The sequence below is a fragment of the Columba livia genome, chromosome 6, assembly GCF_036013475.1.
Source record: "Columba livia isolate bColLiv1 breed racing homer chromosome 6, bColLiv1.pat.W.v2, whole genome shotgun sequence".
NCBI lineage: Eukaryota > Metazoa > Chordata > Aves > Columbiformes > Columbidae > Columba > Columba livia.
In genome coordinates, this window is record NC_088607.1 from 7,383,769 (window position 1) to 7,404,042 (window position 20,274).

At 53.1% G+C, this 20,274-nt stretch overlaps 1 protein-coding gene and 1 long non-coding RNA gene across 4 annotated transcripts; one reads left to right on the forward strand and one right to left on the reverse strand.

Moving 5' to 3' along the window:
* Window positions 1–305: 305 nt before the first annotated feature.
* On the reverse strand, window positions 306–9,145 carry EMX2 (empty spiracles homeobox 2). Of its 3 annotated transcripts, XM_021295469.2 has the most exons (4): window positions 7,680–9,145; window positions 6,461–6,941; window positions 4,289–4,473; window positions 306–1,730 (listed from the first exon to the last, which is right to left on the reverse strand). In XM_021295469.2, exons 2-4 carry the CDS (start codon window positions 6,849–6,851, stop codon window positions 1,563–1,565), a joined length of 744 nt encoding a protein of 247 aa, XP_021151144.1. In that variant the 5' UTR covers window positions 6,852–6,941; window positions 7,680–9,145; the 3' UTR covers window positions 306–1,562. The 3 variants fall into 3 exon arrangements, with proteins under 3 accessions (XP_021151144.1, XP_005508218.1, XP_064922970.1); XM_005508161.3 differs by lacking the exon at window positions 7,680–9,145 and having other exon boundaries at window positions 6,461–7,383; XM_065066898.1 differs by lacking the exons at window positions 306–1,730; window positions 7,680–9,145 and adding an exon at window positions 1,747–3,910 and having other exon boundaries at window positions 6,461–7,383.
* On the forward strand, window positions 7,381–16,911 carry LOC110363104 (uncharacterized). The gene is made up of 2 exons (XR_010473418.1): window positions 7,381–7,520; window positions 16,561–16,911. It is a non-coding gene; the product is annotated as an uncharacterized LOC110363104 (long non-coding RNA).
* The last annotated feature ends 3,363 nt before the right edge of the window (window positions 16,912–20,274 follow it).

Here is a 20,274-nt window from a genome sequence, read left to right on the forward strand (position 1 = left end):
CCATTACGAGCCGGTTCGCACTTCAGTTTCCAAACAGTGAAGGGGTTGGGTTTGTTGTTGTTGGTTTTTGGTAGGATTTTTTTAAAAGGTATTTATTTACAGCAAGTGGGTCTCTGCGGCTTGTTTTTAGAGGTCTATTTAGCAGGCGGTGAATTCATTAAGAAAAGGTGGCTATGGCCGCAGGAATGCGCGGCCGGGGGAGCGCAGGCTCCCACCGCAGGGGCTGAGCAGCTAAAAACTGGAGGGGGCAACTCCCGTTTTCTGATAAATTGGGGTGGGGGAGGGCAAAATATATTGCTTAAAAATATAGGGCATATTGATAAATCTTTATTGACAAAATATTGACAATGACATACTTCTTGGAAGTATATAGTGTGTTAGAATTCTAACAAATTAAACACAAAACACAAAAATATTTACATTCTGGTAAAGAAGACATGAAGGAAACATTTGTCACTTTTTTTTTTTTAGTAGCTCTATGATCTCGGAATATTATAAGGTCAGTGCTTGAAAATTGCCCCAATGAAAATGGCCATTAGAAAAAAAAAAATCAATAATCTATTTTCAGTCCCTTTTCTCTGGATCCCCCCATTCTGGGAGGTGTCCCCATGGCCAAACCTGGTCGCTGGATTTGCGCTTTGTTAATCTTAAAAAGTAATCATCATCTGGTTTTGCAATGAGGATACAACGGGGCGGGGGGGGGGGGGGGGGATAATTTGATTTGATATTTTTTTTGGCAGCAAAAGTTATGACCAGCCCGAACCTCCCCCCCCACTTTCCCTCCCATCCCTCCCCTGCCCCACCGTGTTTGTCCATCCGGAAGGAACACTATGCTTTGTTACTGCTACTTCATTTATCTTTCACAAACACTTTGACGCCAGAAGTTATCATAAAATGTTTACAGACTGCACATTTCTCATAAAATAAAATTAAAAAGCACACAAAACCAGTCTTAAAGGGAAAAAAATTACAATTCACTTCTGTCTTTAGCAACCGGGGTAATTTTTTTCCGTTCTTTTTTTTTTCTTTTTTTTCTTTTTTTTGCCCAGACGGCTTTTCACATGCAATTCAAGTTTCTGAAACAGGTGTGGGGTTTGGCTGCTTATGGAAATTTCTCTTTTAAAGACGGAAGAAACTGTGAAGTGCAAAATGTCCTGTAAGGTGGTCATTTTTCTGGTTTGGCTGGGGGACGTGGGCTGCTTGTTTCGGGGGGAGGGTAAGTGTGGGGTTGTTTTTTTTTAATTTTTTTTTAAGATTTTTTTGACGTTACGCTTTTAAAAGTGGACTGCGAGAAACGGAATACCTGTCAATCACCTCGTCCCGGTGTTTTGGCTTTGATTGACAGATCCCCCCTTGCCAGAGCGGTGCCGGCAGTGCCACAGTCCAGACCTGTCGCGGTGTCCCCTCGCTCGCTCCCAGCCGCTTCCAGACGGGAACCGCAGTTTTGATGAAGATCTCCGTGTCCCTTCCCCACACCGCCACGCTGGCGGTGGGATGTGAGCCTTTAACACTTTCTGTTGGTGGAGGTGCCTGGCTTTGAAAAAGTCCCGAAGTACCAGTTTTTAATCGTCCGATGTGACGTCGATTTCCTCTGGACTGGCTTGTTTGGTGGCGATTCTCCACCGGTTAATGTGATGAGTCCCTTTTTTCTTCTGTTGTGAGTCTGAACCTTCCTCTTCCAACTTTTGCCGCTTGAACTTTGTCCGTCTGTTCTGAAACCATACTTTTACCTGCGGGAGGAAAGGCACCGGGCTTTAGTCCGACGCCTGCCAGGACATCGGTGTCGGGATGTGCCGAGATGCTCCGCGCCCTGTCTGCACCGTGTCCTGCCTGCACTGGGCCCTGCCTGCGCCATGCCCTGCCTGCGCGCTGCCACAGGCCCACCAGTCCCCTCCGGAGGACCCACGCGTGTAGGAGCGGGCAGCCGCACCGCTGCGTGTGCGCGGTTCCTCCCGCCGCAGCCTCGCAGCCGGGCGCGGGACGGGCAGCGCCACGAGAGGGAGGCACCGTGTGCGCACCTGGCGCAAGGCTGCGGACCTTCCGCACACAAGTAGCCCCGCGCAATGCCCGCGCGTGGCGCCAGGCACCCCACGCGTGGAAAACCAAGCTTGGCTGCGCGGCGGTGGGCTGTCAGCACCGTCGGCCCCACCGTCGGGGCGGCCTCTGGGGCGGCTCTTGTTACCCGCGGCCACGGACATCGGGACAGCGATCCCGACCTGGGGCGGGGGGAGCTGGGTGGGCTGCGAGACGCCTCCCGACCGGCACCCATAAGCCCGGCCCGGCCCGACCGGCGGGGCAAAGCAGAGCGAGGGCCTAGTCTCTCCTAACGGGACGGCGGGACGAGATCTTCTTTTTTTGGAAAAGAGAATAAAATGAAAGAAAAAGCCTCGAAAAAGATAAGCGTCCGGCCCTCCCCGCAGAGTCTCCCCGGGACGCGCGTCCAGGAGCGATCGTCGTGAGGCGAAACCTGCAAGTGTCGTCGTAAATATCTGCAGCGCCGAATAAATCTGATTTAACTATCCGGCAGCTGACTTCAGTGCTTTAATTACAGATAGTATTGATCTGGGAGCTATCTCCAGGGCTGGCCACACTCCTTGTAGTGGCCAAAGGTAAACATTTTTTTTCAAAAACCAGTTTAAACTCTGTTTCTGTCTGAAAGTGCCTGATAAAGGCCCCAGCGAGGGGGGAAAAGGGGACTGGAGCATTTTAATAAGCTGGTTTAACCCGCTTCGCTGCCTCTTCAGAACAGAGACCTGCCTGGCTGGACACACATCTCTGCTGCATTTTCATATTCTCCAAAAGTCCACCATTAAAAAGCTGAGCGGGGAACAAGGGGTGAGTTTAATTTGCTTTTAGTTTGCTAATTGAAGGGGAGGACGGTTCATTTCTGCACGCTGATCTCCAAAAAGGGAGCTCATTTGTAGGGGACTGGGGGTTTGACATCGGGACAAAAGACCCCAACCAGCTTCGGAATCAAGCAGCACAAAGACCACCTTAAATACAGCTTTCCAGTGGAAATAAGCCTGTGACCGGTCCCTTGTTCGGAGAACCTCATAAAAGTGGCGATCCCTTTTTATTGTTTTGTTAAGGAGACATTTTAAAACAAAAGATCCAACCTCTTTATTGCTTCCCCCACGAAAAGGAGGGGTTTTTTTAAAAAAAAAAAAAAAAAAAAAAAAAAGTGTTACAACTTAATCCGCCCAGAGAACGCTGTGTTTACTGGGAACTTTGAACTAGGCTGCGGCTGGGTATTTTGGCATTCTTTTTTTTCTTTTTTAAGTACAGTGCCACATACTGTAGCAGAGACAATCCCCGTCTGGAGCCCTCTCTCCACCAGTCTCCTGGAGGGGCACAAAACAAAAGCCCGACACAACAACAATAACAACAACAACAAAACAATCTCCCAACCCCCGGCCTTTCTTCCGGCGAGGAGAAAACCGCGTGAAAAACGCCCTCGCAGCGGCCTCGCTGACCGTGGGTCCCGCCGTCGGGGGGCAGCCCCCGCCCAGACCCGTTCACCGCCGCCGCTCCCCGCCGGCTCCGCGCCGCCCCACGCGTGTCCGGCCTCGGTACCCGCCAAGACCGTCACCCCGGGACAACTGGAGTAGAAACGTCCCCCCAGACAGACGACAGAAATAGTCTCCGGTGCAGTTCTGGCCCGCAGCCAGCCAGCGGGGGGGGAAGGAGAGGACTCCTTGCAGTGAATAATTTCTCTGCTCTTATTTTTCACCTTTATGCCCTCCTGAACCGGCTCCTGCCCGCTGCCGGACGCGGGACTAGAAACGAGTGAAAAAATCATCCAAGAAGCTCCATTTCTGCGGTAGGGCCCAAAGCGGGGTTCTTTCCTCCGCCTTTTGCTTCGGGGGCTTTTTCCCTAACATTCAACTACTTCTTGAGGGTCACATCAGTCCTGCAGAAAAATGACCAGGACCGCCCTTCATTTGCCGATCGCAGATCCCGCTTCTCCTCTTCCCGCTCGGGCCGGGGCTCCGGCCGGTCTCTCTGGGGAGACCCAAACCGTGTCCCGACCCCCACGTCACCCCAACGCCCGGCCACGGCCCCGCGAACCAGCACAGGCAATGGCTCTCACGAACGCGGGAGGATTTTATAGCACCCAGTCGAGGGGGTACCTCTCACTCCACTCCACCGGCTCGGGGCTGCGGGCCTAAATAGCCCCGGAATTTGCCCGTATTTTTTCCCACATCTCCGGGCCGGCCGGGCGGATTTTCCCAAGGAGAAACCAGTACTTTCACTTTCCCAGTTTGCCCACTCCCTGCTTCTCCCTTACCTGAGTTTCCGTGAGGCTGAGGCTATGTGCCAGCTGTTTTCTCTCTGCTCCTACTACATAATGGTTCTTCTCAAAGGCATGTTCCAGTCTCAGTAATTGGGATGGAGAGAAAGCTGTACGGATCCTTTTGGGTTTCCTGGCCAGTGCATTGTGCAATAAGAAGCTCTCCGGACTGGTTTCATTCCCTGGACAACAGAGTAAAACAGAGATTAGCAAAACACTTTCCCTGAACGCACTTTTTAGAGCAAGAATTTTTGACTCCCAACATTAGTTGCAGGAGAAATCTGTAGTTTCTTTTTTATTTCAGCGCCTTAAAAAAAAAAACAAATTCCTTCGATAAATAGACGGAGGGAATGAGCAGGAGAAATTCAAATACTAAAATACAACCAGGAGTGCACTATGAAAAAAAAAAAAAAGTCAAAAATATTGGTCAGAGCGGGGCTGCGGTGTTTGCGGCTTCACCCTGCAGCTTCCCCCTTTCCCTTCATCCATCGACAGCCTCACAGCTTTCCTTGTTTAGCTGATTTTTACACCCTCCCGGCGCGGTCAGCGAGGTAGCGGCGCTCGGTGCGGCCCCGACCGAGAGCCCCCTCCCCGCCTCGGGTGCCGGCAGCCCGCTCCCCCGTTCTCTCCCAGCTTCCCATGCCCAAAGCTCTGTCCGGGGCCTTTCTCTCCCCGTTCCCCTTCATTTTGCCAGTGCGCTCCCCGGAGCGCGGGTTCCTGCCGCCGCCGTGCTCCTGCCCGCTGCCCCGCCGGCGCCGAGAATCGGCGGAGAAATAAAGAAACAAACTTCGGAGAGGCCACGGCGAGGCCATCCCAGCCGGCCTGCGGTGGAGTGGGGGGTGTGGGAGTCGGCTGGGGCTTTTTAGTGGGTTCTGTCTCCGAGTTGGCCCTGTGCTGCTTCTCCGGGCCGTTCTTTCCAAGGTGGTAAAGCCACCGTGAGTCTCTTTCCGTAAGTGCATTAAAAATCGTTGCAGGAGGAGGGTATGTTTGAAATCAGGCTGTGGCTCAACACCAGGACATTTCCGCCTTTCATCTCCCGCTCTTTAGCAATCGCCTGATGACTGCGACAAATAATCTGGTGAGCGAAACCTGTAATTTTATTCTGAGAGGGTAATAATCCATTTTGTATCTCTGTCCGCCTGGCTTCGGAGACAGCGACTCCTTTTCCAACCGGGTGCAACGGCTGGACTGCAGAAGGCCAGGGAAATGGACATTGCAGGTGATTTGTTTGCGTTCGGAATTAATGAATTAAAATTCCGAGGGGAAAAAAAAAAAGCATTAAAAAAAGCCTCCGAGTGAAGGCCGATTTTTTTTTTTTTTTTTTTTTTTTTTTTTTAAATAACTAAAGAGCCTGCCTGGAGCCATTACGGGAGAAATCGACTCACCCTCCGGAGAAGACGCTGCCGGTTGCAAAGGGTTAAACAAGGGGGATTTTATTGATTGTGCGCCATTGGATTTGGTTATTTTCCTTCAGCCGCTTGTTAGTCGCTTGGCAGCTGGCAGCCCTTCCCTGCCCGTATGGACGGAATCGTGCCCTCTGTCCCCAGCCCCGGCTCTCCTTTTGCAGCCCCATCTCCCCGTGCTGCTCCGGCGCTGGGAGCATTTTCCCCCCAGCCTTCTCCTTTCTCTGGGTTCGTTTCATTTTTCTCCTGTCCCCTCTAACAAGGAGAGCAGCCGGATTTGGGCAGGAGGCGTTGGGTCCCCACAGCCCCGGCAGCCCGGCCCCGGCAGCCCGGCAGACACTTCAGGGAACCCAAACCTCGCCACACTTGCATTCTCCTCTTTGCGGGCGGCTTGCTTCGAGGTCTCTTCCGTAGCTTTTAATCCACGGCAGCAAAAATTATCCACCTTTTCTCCCTGCTTTTAACCGTGGCGAGAAAGCCGCAGAAGTCCCGGCTGGCCTTGCCTTCCTCCCTCCTCCCAGGGAAACCAAAACAAACCGGGAAAAGAAATAAAGCAAAACCAAGACGAAGCCCCTCGGCTCTGACAGCTCTCAAGTTTGGCGGAGGGGGGGAGTCACGCACAAAAGACCCTCGGACCGGCCCAGCCGAGCCCGCGGCTCCGGGCAGCGCCCGCCCGCGGTTCCCCCGCATCCGCACCACGGCGACCGGCCCGGGGCCGCCGAAGGATGGAGGGGTGGATCGGAGGGAGAAGACAAGTTGCACGTACCTTGAAATCTGTGGCCCAGATACCGGTAGCGGTGTATTAGCCAGGGGTAGAAGGTGGAAGGATCCCTTTGCTGCGAGGCGAAGAGCGGGTGCGTGGAGTGCGAAGCAGGCAGCGGGTGGGCGGCCAGGGCGTGGGGAGGGGGCACGGGATGGACCGGCACGGCCGGGTTAGGCGGGTGGGAGACGGCCTCTGCAAAGACCAAGTCCGGGTTGGAGTATACCCCCCTGCCAGTGGAGTGGAAGCCGTTGAGAAATGGGTTCATCGGGCTGGAATTGGCATAGCTGAGCGCCGCCGGCCGGATAGGATCCTCGGAGCGAGACGCGGGCAGGGGGCTGTCTTTGGCCACCAGCGACTCGATGGTGAAACACCGCTTGGGTGTGGGCTGAAACATGCTGCCGCGGCGAGAGTCCCCGACCAAATCTCTGCCTGGCTCTCTCTGGTGCGCGGGAGGCGATCCGGGGAAGTTTGCAGCAGGGAGTGACTTGAGGAGGGATAGATACACACATAAATAGACAGGGGCTGGAGGAAAAGGAGGCAGCGGCAGCCAGCGGTACCCAAAAGGGAGACACACACACGCACCACGCGCACACACACACACAAAAAAGTTGCTGGGAGAAGTTTCCCTCCTGCAAGGAAAAGGCGGTCGGCCCCCCCACCCCCCCTCCCTAAGTCCAAAGACAATCCATGGATGTGATCGGCCCCTTCACAAGTTGTGCAAACGATTTGTTAGTTCATGAGCCTAATTAGTGCTGGGATCACATAAACAGCTTCCTCTGAAGCCTGGTAAATGGCTTGATGATTGGTCGCTATTACTCGCCTTGAGGTTGAAGGGGGAGACTCTTTAAAGTGCGTCAGAGGGGAGGCGAGCGCCGGGCAGCGCCATAGGGAGGGATGGAGCCGCGGATCGGAGTGCGGCGGGAGCGCGCCCGCCAGCACGGGGGGAGCGCGGGGCCCCGCGCAGCCTCGTCCGCGCCGCCACCGCCCCCGCGCAGCGCCGCGCCCGGCCCCGCTCCGCTCCGCCGCGTTGCCCTCCCTCCCCTGTCGGCGCCCGGCGACCGAGGTAGGGGGACAGGGGACTAGGGGAGACTCAGCGGGGGGAACAGGGGGCGGGGGGCGCCGCATGTCCTCTCGGAGTGTGGGGGGCGAGAGTTAGGGCTTCTCCAGCAGTGACACCCCTCTCCCTGCCACCTCTCGGGTGCTCTCAGCCCGGCGAGGTTACCTGGATCAGCCCCGGGGCGTCCGGGAGAGATGCCCCGCTTGGGAAAGGTTTCGTCCCGGTGAGAGAGCGGGTCGCCCTCCTCCTCCTCCGAATTTATTTATTCACCCTTCGCTCCTTCGCATGCCCCGCACCGCGCGGTGCGGAAAACAAAGCGGAGGGCAATTGTATTACGCAAAGCTGGGACACGCCGGGCTCCCGCAGACGGGACAGGGGAGAAAGTCTCCGGTTCCAGCCTTGTCCGTATTTTCGAGATTACCTTTGAGTCCGGGGATGATTTTAGGGCTGAGTTCTCCTCCTCCCATTGGCTGGTGCTGCAGAATAATTATGATCACATCCTAATACTCTTGGCTGGTGCTTACTGTTTATTGGTAGTTAAGGATCTATTATCTATTCATCAGCCTCCCATTTTTGCCAATTACATTCTTCTAAAGTGAAGTACCAGCAGGTATTTTGCACATTTACAATTAATGATAAAAAATCTGGCGTACTTTAAATCTATTACGCCGCTGTGTAATTTATCTTAAAGATGCGGAATTGCTAATGTAAATTGTTTCTGCTGAACCAAGGGATGGGGGGAGTCTTAAAACCAGTCTAGCGTTTCTTTCCTCCCTCCCGGACTTTGTTTTCTATTTACTTTCTACTTTATACACAAAGAATCCGTTACTCCACTGCATAAAACTATGCTAAAAAATCGCTATCTAAACCGTCCTCGCCAGTTTCCAGCAAAGGGCGAGCTAAACTCTCTTCGCCTTCCCCGCTGTCTCCTAAAAGCCTCTGTTTGTAACATGCCGATATTTTTAACACAATACCGCATCGACGGACTAAATAGAAGTGACAAAACAAGTGCTGGGCACGCAGGGATGCCGCTGTTCGTGCGTCTTTGTTTGGGGACGGGTTTTCCTTTGTGCACCCCGCGCGGGGTGCACTTTGTGAGGGAGAAGTTCACTTTCCGTATGAAATGTAAATCTGTTCTCCAGGCGTTGGGCGGCTGTATGTACAGACATCCATATCCACACGTGCATGCGATTGCAAAGACAAAGTGAGAGAGATGTTTGTACGGCGTAATTCAAGTCTCCTGACAGATTTTGCAGCCCAGTGCCATTCTCCCAGGTTGCACACGTTGGGAAAACCTCTTCTGCCCGCAGACATCCGGGCAGACGCGGGCGCTGGGCTCCGACCCCGCTGCACCTAGCTTGGGCGAGAGATGGATTTCCCTCCAGCCCCACTCGCATCCCTCGCGAACCGCTCGTATTTTAACTTTTTAAGTCCTCTCACTCCCTTTTCCGTGCAACTTTCCCCCCCTCAACCGGCAGTAACGCTCTTCTTGCAGAAATGTGGGGTTATTGATATGAACGAGGCTGAGAAAGTGCTCTAAATACGACGGGTGTTTGAGGTGCTGATTTCGACTTGGGGTCTTGGTTCATGAGCACGGAAAAGGAAAAAAAAAAAAAAAAGAGAAACTTCTCCTAGGAAGAGTGTTCTGCATCTGCGTATTTAGACTTCTCAAGGACTGCAGAAGGAATCTGAACTGGAAAAACTTCAACTCCTTTTTTTTTTCCTTTTTTTTTTTTTCCTTCTTTTTTTCCAGACATCCTGACATAATCACAGAGCTCCTTTGAAAACTGCATCAAGTAATTTAGCAGTTGAGGAGGGAGGAATTATATCCGTGTGAAAAAAAAAAAAACCGTCATACACACAGAGCGAGGATAACTCTCCAAAACGCTCGATAAATTTCCCTCGACCCTCTTAACCACCGAGGAAATATCCTCTAGCCTAAAATCCCTTCCCGAAGGAGGGTCCCGTTGCTCTGGAGCTCAGCGGAGGAGGCTGCAGCTGCAGCCGGGAAACTCTCGGCTGCCAAGCCTGATCTCGCCCGGGAAAGCGGGTGATTTCGGCCGCAGCGACCTGGAGCTCCCGGCGCCGCATCGAGCCCTTCTCGCTCTCTGTGCTACATGCATACTTATACTTATCTATTCCTCTGTATATATACGTGTGTGTGTGAGTAGATACATACAGGCAGAGAAACCGCAGAGACCGGAGAGCACCAGCTCTTTCTGGGTTTTGTCATAGAGAAAATAGGCCGGGGACAGTCGGAACAAAAAAAAACAAAAGGGGTCGTGAAGGGATTTCCCAGGATTTTCCGCTTTCCCCTAAATTTCTGTGTCACTCTCCCCACTCGTCGCCGTGGTTGTTTCTTGTGGTCACCTTCCGCGCAGCCCACGACCCGTGCAGACCCTGTGCCCGTTGCACCTCAGCCGGGGCTGTTGCCCTCCAGCCCGGGATGCCCCGGGAGCATCTCCCGAAGCTCCTTTTCTTGAACTTTTCCTACCCAGCGTCTTGACAGGCTTCTCTCGCTGTCTTCTTGGCGTCTACAAGGAGAAAATCTGGCAGGGGCTCCCTTCCCAGCAATCCCCGATCTGCTCCAAGCACACTTAGAGGCAGCCTCTCTCGGAGGGAGGGGTGCACTACATTCGCAGTCAAATTACATGGCTGGCCTCAAAGGCACTAGCTTCGGATTTCCAAATTAATACTCATCTTTTAAAAGACGAGCCAAGAAGAAAATGCGAGGAAGGCCTCACATGCAGGAGACCTCGGGGTAAGACGGTTGTTTACAGGCTGATCCAGGCCGAACTTTCGCGGGTAGGGGGATGGCGTTGAGAGAACTTTCAGCCTCCCATTAACTTTTTTTTTCTCCATGCGGGATCCGTCTCTCCCTTCTCTCTCCGGTCCCAGGGATCCGTGCTCAGAGCGGGAAGGGGAGGTGGCCCAGGCAGGTCGTGTCTGGAGGGGGGCTGTGCAAGTTAAAGAAGTGGGTAAAATGCCTAATTTAATTTGTTTCTGAACGTCCTAAATCCCAGTCAGTATGCCTAAGCGCGCTGCGAACAAAAGTATTGCAAAAGTGCAATACGTGGAGGGAGACAAAGGAGCCCGGGACGTGAAGCCGAACAGGAATGGGCTGTGGTGCTCCGGGAACGGCCGGGGGCCTCTCCCCAGCAGGTGGATTTCGCCCGAGGAGGTGTCGTTGCCGGCTCTGTCTCCCCCGAGCACCCAGAGCCCCACGTGAACAGGGCCTCGCTCTCCACGCAACCAGGGCCCCCGAGTGGGACAGACACACGGGGTGCTTTCCACAGGCCTCCCCATCGAGGAGACCAGCCTGAAAAACCTCACACCCTTATTTCGGCCGTACAAAGCCGGGTCAGCGCTGGGGCCACCGGCGGGCAGGGGCTGCGGCGTCCACAGGGGCCGGGAAACGACCTCGTTGCCCCGGTTCCTTCCCTCCGGACCCGGGAAACAGCAATCCGGGAGCCTCGCTTTAGTTTTTTTCTTTTCGATGCTATTTCAGAGCATCCTCCCCTCTCACTCCCGAAAGCCCCTACCCGGCCGCGCAACCCTGGCCGGTTGCCGCACGGCTGCCGGTGCTCGGCACTGCACAAACCCGTCCCGGCGCTCACCCTCCGGAGCAGCCCCGGCTTTCTTTCGCACATCTATTTTTGTCGGGGAAGTTCGGACTTGTGGTTCCGAAATGACCTTAGTAGCGCGGGACACGAAGGAAAAGAGAGAATCCCAGGGCTGACACACCAAGCCGTAATCTGCACCTTTCCATGCCAGACCCGGGGTCATTTTAAAATGTGAACATGTGCGGAGGAAGCGAGAGAAAATAGCGGAGCCGCGTGCGGGCGCGGTGAGTAGCGCGGTAACCACGGCGCACCTCGCCGGGACGGACCTTTCGGCCCCGACGGGCATCCTCGCACAGGTCTCCTGCTGGCCCTGTCCAGTCCCTTTCCAGTCCCTGCCCGGTCCCTTCCCGGTCCCCTCCAGGTCCCCTCCAGGTCCCCTCCCGCTGCGCGGGCCCCAGAGTGCATCCGCGGGGCGGCAGCGCCCCCTGCCGGCCGTCGAGCAGCCCCCGCCCGCCCCGCGGCCCCTCCGCCGGCAGCGGCTTTGGGCAGGGCACGGCTGCAGCCCCGGGGAGACCTGCGCTCGGGAACAAGATACAAGGAGCCTTAAGGCCACTTAATATATATTAAGCTCATAAGGGCTTTTTTTCTTATTTTCTTTTTCCCTTTTTTTTCTGAAGGGCACAGGATCTGCACTCACACACCTTCACGCACCCACACGTGTGTACGCACACACGTCCGCGCACTTTAAACCCTCCCCAGCGCGATACCCGTTGCCACGGCGCTTATTTTAAGCCCAGCGTTTTAAATACCCTCATCAGACCGGTTGAACGTCTAAACGCTGTAACTGCCGGGGAGCCGGACTAGCAGCTCCCAAACTACGGAGTCAACCCCTGCTCTTATTTTCACTCCCCGTTCATAATCGTGGCTTGCTACGCGCCATGTATGGCAACTTCTCGCAGTCGTGCATAGTGTGATGTGAGCGAGAGGCGTTTTCAAATGTTTCTGCCCTGCCTGCTCGCTTGCCGGGTTGACCTGCAGGCTCCATCCCGAACGGAACCGTCCCGTCGGGGCTTCCGTGGCCTCGGAAAAGCTCGGGATATGGGCGATACCTCTCACCGGGGAGTTACTGCCGGTTTCCAGCAGCCGGGTGCTGAACTCGCAGATAAACAGCTATCCGAGCAGCCCCTGAAACTGCGGGTTTTTGGCGATGTATCTCCTCTGGAAAAGTTCATTTCTGCCACGAGGGCTCTCCCTGGATGAAAACTCACCCAACTCCCCAAAATAAACAAATATATGCAGAGCTGCAGGCCAGCCAGCCGCTGCAGGTGTCCGGGTTCCGGACATCTCATGGGAAACCGCTCATCCTCTCGCAGGCGAGCGGAAAGTTTCCGAGCCTCCACCGGCGGGGCTGAGGTTGCGTGTGCGTGGGAAGATCGTGCGGGGGAACCTCTTGCACCTGGTGTTTTTTTTTTCTTTTCCTCGATGGAAGACAAGGCATCCCAAACCAGAAACTCACCCTCCGCGACACAAACCCCTGCTCTCCATCTGGGCGGGACGTTAACTGTTCTGAATGGAGCGGAGGAGACACGGGTGGACCCCGGCGGGGTGCGCAGCATCCGCCTCCCTGCGCGATGCGGCGCGGAGTTGCCTTATCCCACTAGCTCTGCTTTCCTCGTTCTTGTCTCCCTTTCCCGATCCTCCAATTATTGTTCCCCATCACTGCCGCTCCTGTGCAGCGCGGCCGGGCTTTTAAAAACTGTTTTAATTTCCCCCCCCACCCCCCCGCATCACACAAGAAGGCGCGGAGCTGCCGCCCTGCCCGGGTACCGGCAGGTCCCACACCGGAGTCCTCCCGGCAGCGGCCGGGGCGGCCAGAGGTGGCAGAGGAACCTCCCGACGGGGGGGAATCACACCCAACGAGGGGGCTATAGTGACAAACTTTCCTTAACTTTCCTCTGGGCTGAGCGCGCCACGGTCGGTACGGGAGAGAGAAAAGAAAAAGAAAAACAAAATCAACACCAAAAAAACCGACAATAAGCCCCAAATAACCAGTTAAACAGAAAAGAACCCCAACCAAACCAAAATAATTATTCAAAAGCTATGTTTCTATGGGAAAATAGAAAACTACACTACGATTTACCACTAGCTCTATTCGGCACCTTTTGTTACTACTGGAGGACTTTTAGCTTCTCATTCAGACTTTCGGTTTTGTTAATTATTCCTTCCTAACGTGCTTCTAGAGGGCCCGATCCTGCCGTCCAGCCAGAGCACGTTCGCTTTTCATTTCACGAAGCCTTTTCTTGGGCAACAGGGAGGGTCATCGCTATTTTCTGTAGGATCGAGGACTTTTCATGTAACAGACGACGTCATGTGCTGAATTCCCGTGCGGAGCACCGCAGCGGGAAGCCCCTGCCTGGCCCTGCCGGAGGGAATCCTCGGGAAACGGCAAACACCCCCGGGCGGCCGGTGCCGCCTCACCTGGCAGCTGCGGACCCGGCCGCTTGGGTCGAACCCGGAGGAAAGCTAGTTCTGCTGGGAGTCAACCCCCTCTCCTCCCTCTGCTCAGGGGTCGGATCGATATTTTTTTCTGTATGTGTCCATTCTTGCTTATCATTCGGAGAAATTCGAACTTGCAAAGATCAGAGAGCTTTTTGGGGAGGATTCATCCTGCATCCCCCCACCAGCGCCTCCATCCACCCGAGATATCTGTCTCCCGCTGACACGCATGAGGCGGAAGCAGTTTGCAATGAAAGAGATGGAAAAGCTCTCAAATAATTCTCAAAACTTCCAAAGTATAGCGATTCGATATTAACACAATGAAGTGTCATTTAGGATACTAATTAATTAGTATTTCATTCTAAAAAATGTATTTTTCCGAGGACTCGAAGTACGTAATTGCTTGCAGTGGCATCTTGGAACAGAAACTTAAAGTATCCCGCTTTGACACGCATAATCCCGCTGAATTCCCTCTCTAGCTGTTGCGTGTTCCCAAATATTCAAGCTCGCAGAGATGTGCACGCTGTGGAAGCCATACAGAGTGTAATAAGACAGAGCTTTTAAAGCAAAATCAGCGGAGTCCGTGGATGTTTCAGACCCGAGGTGGCTTTTTCTACGTGCATAATGTGTGTCAAACATATATGCAAGGACTTTTGCTTAAACTGTGTGTGTGATTGCATCTAGTTATCGCTCCATTAGGTTGTGTTGGATGGGAGCATCCAACAACTGCCTTCAGCCCCAGAGTAGTTCCGAATTAAAGGCGCTTTTACTGTCTATTTTTTTTTTTTTCTTTCCTGGAGTGGGAAAAAACCCCCAAAAAAGTAAGGAAAAAGCTTGCTTCGGAGTTGTAGAAAACTTCACCGCGATGCAGTGCACGAATGAGGGAATACCCCGGGCAGAGGTGCCTGCCTTTCCCCGGATCTCTTCTCTGGCTATTCCCCTCGGGTGGACGCAGCTCGCTCACCGCTCGTTCGGCTTTTTTCGCCGCAGGGACAACGAGGAAGGTCAGGCCTGTGCGGGGAGTCACCGCAGAAATGCGGCACCCGCCTCCGCGCACCGGGCTGCGAGGGGACATTGACCGTGGTGCTCGGTCCATCCCTTCGCAGCCGTCAGACCTCTCTGTAAGCACCCAGACACCCCGATCCGGTGTCCGGGCCGTGCGGGAATAGCCTGTGCCGGGGAGCAGGGGTACGAGCAGCGAGCAGGGCTTTGCCCCGAGTCGGTGCGCTCTGCCGGGCACGGCCCGGGGCTGCCGGCGTCAGGCAGGGCACCCCGGAGGCTGCAGCGGCTCCGGGAAGCCGGCCTCTCCTCTTCCCTCTCCGGCCATTCAGGCGACAGGAGTAGCAGACGGGAATCGAAAGTGACCTCCTCTCCCGACTCCTGCTAGGTCTGGGCTGTTTGATGCTGCAGTCCCAGGAAAGTCTGAACTCGGGGGATAATTTTCTCCATATGGGCGAGCGAGCGCGCACTCGGCGGTTCGCTCCAGAAATCGCCTACCTTCAACTGTTTTTCACTCTCCACAGTTACAGGAGAAGGAAAAATAGAAGGAGAAGAAAGAATATCATTTGGTGAAGAAGAGGAAAGATCATTTGACAAAGAAAGTGTTTTTTGATGGCAGGTCGGAGAAAGCAGACGGAGCTCCGGTCGGAGCAGGAGAGCTGCGCCGCTCTCCGCGCCCCGGCGAGGGCTCCGGTCAGGGCCCGCGGGGTCCCGGAGCGGGAGAGACAACTCCCCACAGCCAAAGGCAAGGGATGGCGAAGGCAGAGCGGGAGCCTGGACCTCTTAGCAGGAAGGCGTGCGTGAGGCTGCGAGGGGTCTGCTCCACCCGCAGTGCCGCAGCAGAGTCTTGCTGCTGAAAAATCTGCTCTGCAGCTTCCCCGTTCCCCAGCACAGTGTAGCCGAGCCCCGGGTGACGCTGCCCGCAGTTCCCCGCGTAGGTAGAGCAAAAATGCGAACAGAGGAACCGTGGCAGGCAGGGCGGCGAGGAGGCAGCGCTCCCCTTGCCGCCGAGGAGGGCCCGGCGGCAGAGAGAAGGGCTGCTCGGTCTCCGCTTCCCACCTCCATGGGAGGTCAGCACGGGAGGGCTCGTCTCCCCTTTCGCTGTTACTTCAGGAGAAAGGAGCGGGGGAAGAATGGGAGAAGCTTATGGACGATTTGGGGAAGGTCGCAGTCATGCCACGGTGTGACAGACACTGCAGAGAGGAGCCGCTGCGGGGGGCAGGGGAGCGGGGCGCAGTACGCGACTCCCCCGCGGGCAGCGGAGACCATCACTGTCGGTATAATGTATTTTGTTATTTTCTTAAAAAACATCAGTGAAACTAACAGATTTATCTGTAGTTCGCTCCTTGTAGCCCAGCGACCAAATCTACTCATCAACAGGCGAGGATGTTTACGGAGGTGGCAGATGGTACCTTGCTGAGTTCTCCGCTGTATCACAATGGGACCGTATTGCTTCACGAAACGATCTTCCCAGAGCAGGACTGTTCCTTATAAACGAGCAAACCTGATGTGTTTATTTGTTTATTTGTAAGAATAGTGCCGTTTTCCTGCTTGCAATTTAACTGCGCGCCGCTGCAGAGAAGTCCGCTCCTGGAGATCGCCGCAGTGACGTGGAGTTAAGGAAATACTACAGGTGTTACTGCGGTGTTTGGGAATTAAGCCTTCTTCCTTTCCCCCCTCCTCCTTCCCGGAGTTGTTTCCTAACCTACCCAGATAGCTGGGAAAGTGTCCCACATACCCTGGAGCTGTAAACTGAGCGCTGAAATACTTGATCTCACTGATCTTTGGAGAGTTAAATCTGGCCTCGTTTTACAGGAGGAAGCGAAGTCAATCTCGGAGGTTTTGCGAAGAAAGGCTATTATTTCCTACAGGATAGGCGTTTAAGTTGTTAAATATTAGTTTTTAATTACATATTGTTCTTTTAAAAATAATATTTATACTTAGGTTCGGGCAGGTATTCAATTGAATTTTCAAACCGTTCTTTACAGGACTGATGGAAAATAGCCCATTGTGCGAGCGCTCGGCTTCAGCAGACAGCTCTAGAAACGTTCACCATTGTTCCCCGTGCCCCTCACCGAGGCCGCCGGGCAGCGCCGGGCCCAGGGCTTCACACGTTCCGCGGGCGCGGAGCCGGCACTGGCGGGGACCTCGGCTCTTAACCGCGTCGCTCCGCGGTGGAGCTGCGCGAGGGTGATCGCTGCGACAAAACTTCGCGGTGACAAAACTTCGCTGCGAAGTACGAGAGGGAGCAGGAGACGCTCTCTGGCGCAGACAAGCGAAGCCAGAAACTAAAGAACAAGAACGTGTAATAATGAATAAAACCTTCGCTATTAAATGTAGATGAGAACCCCACGGTGATTTACGAGCTGTCCCACAGGGTCCCCCAGGCCGACCGCATCTCCCGTCCCCCCACGACAGGGCTCTGGTGGCACGGTCGCTGCAGGCTTCGTGGGCGCCGTGGCGGCCAGGCTCGGAGGGTACGTGCCCAGCCGTGATTTACTGATTTACTGCACCCACGGAGGGGGTTCCCCTCGGCTCGATTCCCGGGGCACCCCGAGCGAGGGCCTGATCCTGCCCCTCCGCAGCGCAGTCCCTCTCGGCTCCCCAGCACGCTCAGCTCTGGTCCTTATATAGAAACACCACCGCCACTTTATTTTCGGGCTTTGCCCCCTCCCCACCTCCAGCAGTCACCCCAAGCCGAGGAGGCCATTTTGCAAAATTGCTCCGCACCTCCCCGGCTCTCCGCGAATCTTTTCCCCGGCAGCGCCATTTACATCCCCTCTGGCCTCAGCATCCCCCCGGGGCCCCATGCAGGACCTCAGAACCACACAGCAGGAGCCAGGGTCCCTTGCAGCCGTGGGCTTGGGCCCTTGGGCCGCAGATCACACTCTGCTCCACCGACTCAGGGACCTCTGGCTGGACAGGTAAACACTCTCTAAAAACAGTGCTACAGGCACTTTGCGCTGGAGCTGCCTGGTTTGGAAGTCAAGTTTGTGGATTTGGAGGGGGTGGGAGGCTTATTTTGACATGTAAATATTTCTGCTCTCCATAAACTGGCAGAGTGGACTGCAATGAACACATGCGGTTCAGCATTTGTTTAGCTAGATGCATCTCACAGATGAATATTGGCTTTTCACCTCCAGGTCCTAAATGGGAAATAAAAAGAGGTTAGTGTCCTCTATTCTGTTTGCAATTGCCTATCCTAGGATTAAAGAGATCTCCATTCTGCTGGCTGTCTTTCATTTAACTATTTGGAGACCAGAGATGGAAAATATTTGCCGAGAAGAAAAGAATGGCTGCATGGGATCATTTGCAATTCAGTGTGAAAATATTCTACCAAACCCATTTCTATCCCAGTGCAGTTGAAAAAATAGCACATAGCCGTCAACAACCCATTCCGCTCTGCTGGACAGCACGGAAAGTTTTAGGCAACTAAATTCCTAATGGGAGACAGCAGCAAACAGCACAATCATGTCTTTGACTAAACTATGTGGCAGCTTTAATTGCTAGAAATGTTAGCGATGGTTAAAATGTTACAGTTTTGGTAAACAGGAGACTTCCCACGAATGATAAATGGTATAGCCTATATGGACAGGAACCAACAGAAGCATTAGCTTCAAGTGGCGCATTTGGAAGCGCAGAGGAACAAGCACTTGGAAGGAAGTCAGGATAAATGCAGAGCCGTCCAGTGTAACACATAGGGTGTGTGCTTGAAGGAAGCACGTCCAGAAACAACTGCTTTTCAAATTGATGCTGACAAAGAAATGAGCATCATTTATGTTTAAATACCTTTTCACTGTCGCTGCTGCCATGGGCAGAACATTTAGTGTGAAAATATGCTTCGTAAAGCGTGAGCGGAGCTGGCCACCCGTGAATTGCCCACAGAGCCTTGGTTTGGTTCTCGTGGAGAGCTCTGCTCCTGGCACTGGGAGCAACCCCTGAGCTCCCCGTCCTGCTCCTGCCCATGCTCATCCCGAGGTCTGACGGGATGCTGCAGTTGGACAGTGCCCACTTGTGGTTGACCTTGTTTGAAGCAGAAGATGCGAAAAGTCCTTGGAGGGGGGGCAGCCAGAAAACTTAATTCAGTCCAGGGCTGATTCTTACTTGCTTTGGACACCCCAAAATGAACAGGGAGGGAGGAAGAAGGGAATTACAAGTGCCTGTATATCCACTCTGTGTGAACACCCAGGACCCCTGAGGAACCCCGGATCTCATGAACACCATTACTGCATTGTTCAATGAAGTCATGTACAGGTCAATGGAGCTCTGATACTCTGGCGTCTAAAAGCCTTCCTGAAGGAGCATTTGTTTATGGATTGTTTGCCTTGCAATAACGTTTAGCAGACCCTGTCAAGCATTAGGTCTCAATTATATTAATACCAGGCTCCTCTACGTATATAGCACCAGATGACAATCCCTGGCACAGGGATCTAAGTAAAAGGGCAAAGTATCTGTGCTTTGAACAAAGCAAGAAGAGAGTGTCAAAACTACATGAAGCCATAGGTGAGAAATGGTAAAGCTGAGGACAAAAGGACACTCCTAACTCCAGTGTACTGATTATGAACTGTTTTTTTCTCTGGCTGAACTCAGTGTTAAAATGTCTCATGATACTCAGAGTGCAATATTAAACTTATCACAGGATGATTTAGCGGTCACATTTAGTTCTCAAATAGTATTTATTTTCTTCTTTTTTTCCCCTACCATCTTAAACAAGTCCGTTGTCATGCAAACTATACATTATTTGGTATAGAGACAGCACCATTCTTGACAGAATGTCAAAAAGCAAATCACAGGACACACCGTAGGACTAGGATGTGCAGTCACAGTGAAGGTGTCTTGCATACATGATTTAGGAATTACATTGCAACACTTACTCTGACCTAGTGTGTCATTATGAACAATGCTTCATTAATACTTCCTACAGAGAACCTCCTTTCTTATTTAGAACAACTAAGTAGCAAGTCATAAAAAACCAGCCATGTGAGCTTGGAGGAGGGAGCTTACCACCAAATTTCCTTTCTGACTGTGATGCTATATAACCCATGTCTGTGGTCAAAACGAAGAAAACTGAGGCCTCAGAGGGAATAAATCACATCCGATTCATTTAGCTTTGTATTTTTCCAACTTTTTCAATAGACACTGATTCCTTAACTGTTATCTTTAGATTGGAGACTCTCAGACAATGGGTAAGGAACTATAGCTCCAGCCATGGCTTCCTACTTCACCTTATCTCAAAACCTGCCAGCAGACAGGGAAGCTCACTGAAATAAATGGGAAAGGTAAAGTGTTTGCAGATACATATCCATTGAAACCTGGTTTTCCTCTTCAGCTGTGTCAGACTGGAGACTGAACCTCAACCAATGATGAACTCCACCTTCAGCTCCAAACAAGTTTCTTGCCGTCAGACATGTTCTGGAGAAGATGCAAAATGTCATTTTTCCTGAGCAAATTATTCCCCTAAGGCTGTCTGTCAGGCAACTTTCCTGAGCCATCAACATGTTCTGCAATTTAGATCAGAAACATTAGCAGCTACCAAACAAAAACATACAACACACGCAGGCAGCCAAAATAGAATAAATAACTGGTCAGGCCTCTGCTATGCAAATACTTTCAGTTAGGTAAAGCAGCACTACATTACCTTCAAAAAGTTCATTAAAAGGTTCCCTGGAGCTGTGTTTTTTACCCATAGCAGTCAGTTTTCA